The sequence below is a fragment of the Mesitornis unicolor genome, unplaced genomic scaffold (assembly GCF_000695765.1).
Source record: "Mesitornis unicolor isolate BGI_N332 unplaced genomic scaffold, ASM69576v1 scaffold45876, whole genome shotgun sequence".
NCBI classification, from domain to species: Eukaryota; Metazoa; Chordata; class Aves; order Mesitornithiformes; family Mesitornithidae; genus Mesitornis; species Mesitornis unicolor.
Genome location: NW_010191222.1, coordinates 1 through 6,337, shown reverse-complemented (window position 1 = coordinate 6,337; position 6,337 = coordinate 1). Strand labels below are relative to the sequence as shown.

Genomic DNA, 6,337 nt, shown 5'->3' with positions numbered 1-6,337 from the left:
TACCTTGTGTCTGTTACCTTTCACTTTTATACAATATGAGAAACACTTGCCTTTCAGCATTACAGACCACTTCTTTGACTTAGGTTTTGCAGGAGGAAGCGTCTTCCTCATGGTGCCCATGTTTTCCAAGAGACCGTATGAGGTTTTGTCAACATTGGCTTCCTCTGGCTTTTCCAGACTTTTTGGCAGGAAGCAAAATGGAATAGCAGCTAGGAAACTGGCTACTCCACCTATCAAAAAACCAAGCCACCATGCACCCACCCAGCGGGAATCCTGTGGAGTGATAGTGATGCTTCCTAGAATTGAGTGAAACAGATACAAGTTACTTAAATTAAAAAAGTTGAATCTTTTGTCTGCTAAAATTCATATGAATAAGCAAAGGCTGGCAAAAAGTATTTAAAGTACTGCAAACATTTTGTAGATAGTAAATAATGTAAAATGCAGCTGAAAAGGTGGGTAATCCACCAAAACTGTAAAACTGCTATGCTATCAGAATCCTTTCACTAAGATCCCAGTTTTGTAAAGCAGATTGGGTCTGTGAGAAGTCTTGGTACTAACTTTCAAATTCAAACACATATTTTGATCCTGTAATCCTAAAACACATTTAAATAATAAGTTTCCTGTCCAATTCTGTCTTTACCCTAAAAGCTTCCAGTAATTTAATAAAATTGCAAGTATATAATAAAAATAATGACATCAATATAAACAAAATATAAATAATAATAATATAATTAATATAATAAAAACTTATGCAACTGTATAGAGGAACCTGTTAGAAATAAGTATTAGCTTACTTTCACTTCTCTGTTTTGCTTACCTAAATCCACAAATCCAATATCCACATACAGCCTCGCACATAAAGATCCCAACAGGAAACCAAACATTGGGCCCAACATGGCTATTGTGTGCAAACATGCTGAAAACATAATGAAGCAGATGCTAGTGTATTTTAATGGCTGAACGTTTTCTTCTGCAAAGGATGATCAACCTCTTATACTATGAATCTCTCAGTTTACTACATGTTGAGATTACCTACATACACAGGAACATCTTCTTCTTTAGCAAAATCATCAAGATAAGAGATGCCCAGTGGTGTTATTGGCGTCTCACCAATTCCACGTAACATATTTCCCAGCAATACATATATCCACATATATGATGATGGTTCCTTCTCACAGCCTGCAGATAAGAGTTTACATCTTTGTAACAGAACAGTTGAATGGGAAACAGTGTCAAATCATAGGGAATTCAACACATGAAATGTTTATACTTTAGTATTTAAGGTATTAACAGCGCCTTCTTTACAGAAGATTAATGAAATGCTGCCAACCTCATTATGCCTTTTAATAGTCTTTTAATAACACTTTCCTGCACCTCTGCTGTATTTAGTTTCTAAAAATACAATAAGTAACATCCACCAGAAAAAACACGTGTGTAAAATAAAATGGCAGGTTGATATTTTCATAAATGTCCCATGCATGTCCCATGCAAAGCAACGAGTAAGCAAGACCATAGAAATCTCCATTTATTTCTGGTTAACACTGTGTAGTTTTGTGTCTTATCATGCTGTCTCTTCCATATCCCCAACTCCAGGTCCTGTGTAACTGAATTCCTTCAAACACAGTCTCAGCATCCCCTTCAGTGTTAAGGTGATTTTATTGTCATTTGGAAGTGTGAACATAGGCAACTGGGGATCTAGATCCTTATAATTTGTGTTTATTGGATTTTTCTTCTCCAAATAAGGTGCACAAAGTGCATTTAAGTGTTGAAGTGTTCCCAGACAGGTAGACACTGAAGTTAGAAATCTAACTGAGCATCTTGCATGGGGCAATGATTTACTCCAGTTGCAACCAAGGATAAAACTAGCTCCTTTATTTGTGCTTACACTTATGATTCCTTACCTGATTGGGACACTTCCAACAAGGTTTGGTTCACATCTTGATGTAGGGAACAAGGATTTATGCTTGAAGTTAAGTTGGCTGAAGAAGCTGTATGTGATGTTGTCTCATACTTATAACTGAAAACACACAATAGTAGGTTTAGAAGCAGTGTTCACTAGGGAAATACCAGCGTAGTAGGGCAGGAACCACTTGACTGCTGCTCCCCTAAAGAGAAAGGCATCTTTGTTTAAATAGCAATACAAAGTGCTACTGAAGGAATGAAAAGGAAGGTTATTTAAGCACATTTTGGAAAACCAAAACACTAAAATAAAGAACAAGTAAAAGTAAGAACCATCTGTCTAGAAGACTTAACATTTTAATCTGGAAAATTCAAAAGGGCTTTTGAAAGTATTCTGATAGGATTGAACTTCTAGTGTCAAAATTTAGAGTCAGGTCCAAGAGAGCTTCCTATGCTGACTCCACAGCCGAGGAGAAAGGAGAATCTCTTGAATGTGTGTGTAAGTTCCCCTTTTCACCTTAGATATGTACTTTGGGGTAATGAGGGAGGACAGGAGTGAGAAATCATCCTCAGGTGGTACCTGTTTGCCTGATGCTTTGTGTTGGCTTTAGAAAGACTTGTATAGTAGCCAGTGGATAAAGTCAGTGGCTAAAAGACACTCTTTATCTGTATTTACAGGGAGCAGGACAATTCTGCAGTGAGGCAGCTGAGCAGCTCAGGTATTGGAAGCTGTTCAGCTGATTTAGCTTGATCCTTTTCCCAGATATGAGCCCTGCTGGGGTGCAAAGTACAATTAGCTTAAGTGGAACAACATGGTAAAGCACACATTCTGCTTCTAGGAACTGGGCTGGCTCTGTTAGACCAGGCAGGCGTATTTTTCAGATTGAAACAAAGAGCGTTCATCAGGAGGGACAGTCCAGAACAGTTTCGCAGAAAAATATCTGGCCCAGGTTCATGAGAAACTGTATGAGCTTCCCAGCACAGACAAGAAAGATACATAGTTTGGATTAAGCAGTGGAAAATGGAAGTCTGATATAAGTACAAGATTCACGATCATGAATAAAATGTATTCTTCAGTTTTCTTTTTACAGTGGTATACCTAAAATTATTCTAATACATTTAAGAGAGCAACATAAATATGCTATCACTGTGTCAAAGTTATGGCTGGAAACATTATCACTTATAAGCAACATGCAGTAATTCTCTGAGCCTGGATAAGATGAATAAAAACTAGCTTGACCAGTCAGAGAAAATTAGTTTAACCAGCCATGTGCATTTGGATCAGGAAAAACCCTGGGACCTGTTCTGGCAGCACTGATCCATCTGCAGGCTCTGTGTGAGGCTGAGAGGTTGCTTTGTTCGCCACAGGAGAGCAAAATGCTTCATCTTACACAACAAGGCTCTGAATTCTTCTTTCAAGAAGTTGTATTCTTCTAATGATCATCACTGTGGGTTGATCTCTTCACTGAATAAGCTCTGAATCCCTGATTTTACATGAAAGTTACCTGTTACTATATATAAAGTAGTATTTCAGGTAGAATAGAAGTAACCTGCTCAGAGCTATGAAACTCTGTTCAAAACAGCACAAACTTATTCTGGAGATCATATAGGTGGATTTTATAGTCCTTACAATCTTACTGTGGTTCATAATGGTTTGACTTTCCTGCTTACATGATCATGACATCTCTATGAGCAACCAATGATGCCACATTCTGAGGTTAACACTGATTTTCCAAATAAGGTATTCTTACAGTTTACCTTTCAGGAAGGGTATAGAATTCATTAAAGTAATAGCACAGGCATACTAGTATGGTTGAAGACTTTCAAAAGAATATATTTCGTCTCAAATGTAAATTATCGTAAGGTTTTCATAAGTGTTTCTTTCTGAAAAAATGAATTCTAATGACTTTATAAAATAATTTCCTTCTATCTCTTTTCTGAAAAACTCTGACTGTAAAATAAAGCATTCTGATTCTCCGATTTTTTCAAGATTTTGAACTTTTACTCCAGAGATGCCATATTTTCCCAACCAAATACAATGAACAGTGGTATGTGTGCGTCAAGTGTGATTCATTGCACACTGAGGTGAGGCTCTACAGGCCTTTGGAAATCTAAGAATATTCACCAAGTTTCATTCAAAAAACAAAAAACAGTATCCAATTCCAATGTTAGGCTACCCAAATTAATCTTGAGTAGTACTTACTATCCCATGAAGAAATGAGGCATTGCTGTTAAAAAACTTCCCAAAGCCATAATAAAGCATCCAACAGCTATTACTTTGGGCCTGTGAAGTTTAGCCCCAAAGTAGCTTACAAATGCAATCACCAGCAAGTTACCTGGAAGATAATGAAACAAAATTATTGCCAAATGTTGTGCCTTGTATTTCTCTCAACAGTTTTCTGCATGATACAGAATATCAATTACCCATCTCAAAGCTCCCATCGACAAAACCAACAGTAGATGATGTCAGGTCAAACCTTCGTTCAATCTGAGTGATGGAACTTTTCATAATTGTACCGGACAATGCTTTACTCAAGTAGCTGAATGATAAAGCAGCGAGAAATGCCTGAGGAGAGATTAAGAAAGAAAATGAGAAGTAGAGGTGGGGAAACAGATCACAGACAGATCAAATACGTTTAAAACTGTGTGGAACAGTCATTATCACAGTATATGTTTGTTTCTCGAGCTGCAGTGGCAGCATTGCGTGTGAATTTTCATGTAACCTAATGTTATGGGTTGCCAGGGTGGTCTCTGAGCAATGTCTGTTCCTGCTCTGGTTTTCACTGGTAGAGAGAGCTGGTGCCAGTTGCTGTGCTGAGAGCAGATGCTTGCTTTAGAGTTCATGTTTGCAATAGCCACATTAATGACCAGAAAGCCTCATCTTTGCTTCATTGCTAGCCAGAGGTTTTCCAAAGCAGAAATCCTATGGACTATGGAACTTAAATCTGGCAAACAGCTCATTGGGGACTACTTACTTTACTGACATCCCAAGGTTAAATTTACCAAAAAGCTGAGGCCTGGTGTTGAGCAGACAAAATGGTGGGATTTCTAGATGCTGCAGACATGTAAAATTTGGCAGAGGTAAATTATCTAATCAGAATAGATTTACTGATACTAGACCAACCTAAAATTAATCTTAGCCCCCATTATCTTCTGCTTGTGCCACACATCACTTATTTTAGGCCAGTTTATAACTGGTTCTAACTCAAACATCTGGATAGCCATGGCATCAAAATAAAGGCTTTATGCAAGTTTTTATGTGGAAACCCAGTATGTGGAAGGTGGTACAGACTGATTGAGTTAATCTCTGTCTCAGATGATATATTTTGAAATGTGTGGATCATGGCTATGTTGCCTGTGTACCATACATCCCATAAGGGAAAGCTTAATGTTCTTTATAATTTTGTAGTTTCTTCCACCAACACACATTGTGACTTTTGCAAATAAAGATGTATTTGATAAAAAGTTAAGCTAAGTTTGTTTAAATATTATCTGACTATTTCAACATAGTCTAAAAAACAAATAGACTTACAGCTCACTGGGTAAAAGTTCCAATACAACAAAATATTGGGTAGGTAAACAAAAGTAAATATAGATTTGGACTTTGCAATTCTATCCAATGTAAGGAGTAAAGCCAATCCTAGAAGTAAAAGCTTGAAAATACATATATTTATTTACTCTTTTTGAAAGAATGGAGAGAAAAATCTCACAAATGTGGGTTCTATCCTGATCTGTTTTGTATTTCCTGAGCTCAGTTGGCAAAAGGTCTGTGAGAACCACATTTCTTGCCTTATGCCAGAAGGGGTCTCAGGGGTTTTGGCTGAAATCACAAACTGCTGATCAGCATGAAAAGATCAACAAAACGGACCTGGGTATTTTTGTTTCAAAAATGCAATCCCCAGATAAAACACAAAACATTTAAGAAGAAGGTGAGGAAGAAAAACAGTTTGCCTTTTATTACCTCCAAAGTATAATGTCTGTTAAACTCCAATTGCCATAATGTTAGACTAGACCCACAGTCATGCAGCATTGCCCATGTACAGGATGGTGAAGTTCATCCTGTGAGTCTCCCAGAGAGATCAGAAGCTATTTTTGCAGGTGTATATGGGTGGCAAATTTGAGTCATATAAAATTAAAAACATAACAACCTTTGCCTGATACTTGAGCCAAACTATTTTGGATGTTTAAGAAGCTTGCAATTGCCTACTTTTTCCATTCATCTTTCATTATACAGATTTCTTTATAGAAAGATATGTATCCCTGATTGCAATCCACTGAGCCTCTGGAATTTAATCTGAGATTAAGCTGGCCAAAGAAGTAGTCATAAAATAAACCCAAACACATCATTGTCAAAAGAACTCTTGTTCTCATAGTATTTGCATCTCAGCCAGAAGCAATAAACACTAAGGCTTTAACACAGAATCACAGAATCACAGAA

At 37.2% G+C, this 6,337-nt stretch overlaps 1 protein-coding gene across 1 annotated transcript in view; it reads right to left on the bottom strand.

Annotated features, from left to right (window-relative positions):
• The window catches only part of LOC104542383 (solute carrier organic anion transporter family member 1C1-like), a gene marked incomplete at its 5' end in the record, with an annotated part of 13,963 nt that extends 9,498 nt beyond the window's left edge, over positions 1 to 4,465 (bottom strand). Inside the window, 6 exons of the mRNA XM_010186668.1 lie at positions 51 to 296; positions 818 to 916; positions 1,033 to 1,179; positions 1,902 to 2,017; positions 4,103 to 4,235; positions 4,324 to 4,465. Of these exons, the coding sequence (XP_010184970.1) occupies positions 51 to 296; positions 818 to 916; positions 1,033 to 1,179; positions 1,902 to 2,017; positions 4,103 to 4,235; positions 4,324 to 4,465 (883 nt within the window). The remainder of the gene's footprint in view (positions 1 to 50; positions 297 to 817; positions 917 to 1,032; positions 1,180 to 1,901; positions 2,018 to 4,102; positions 4,236 to 4,323) is intronic.
• Positions 4,466 to 6,337: the final 1,872 nt, after the last annotated feature.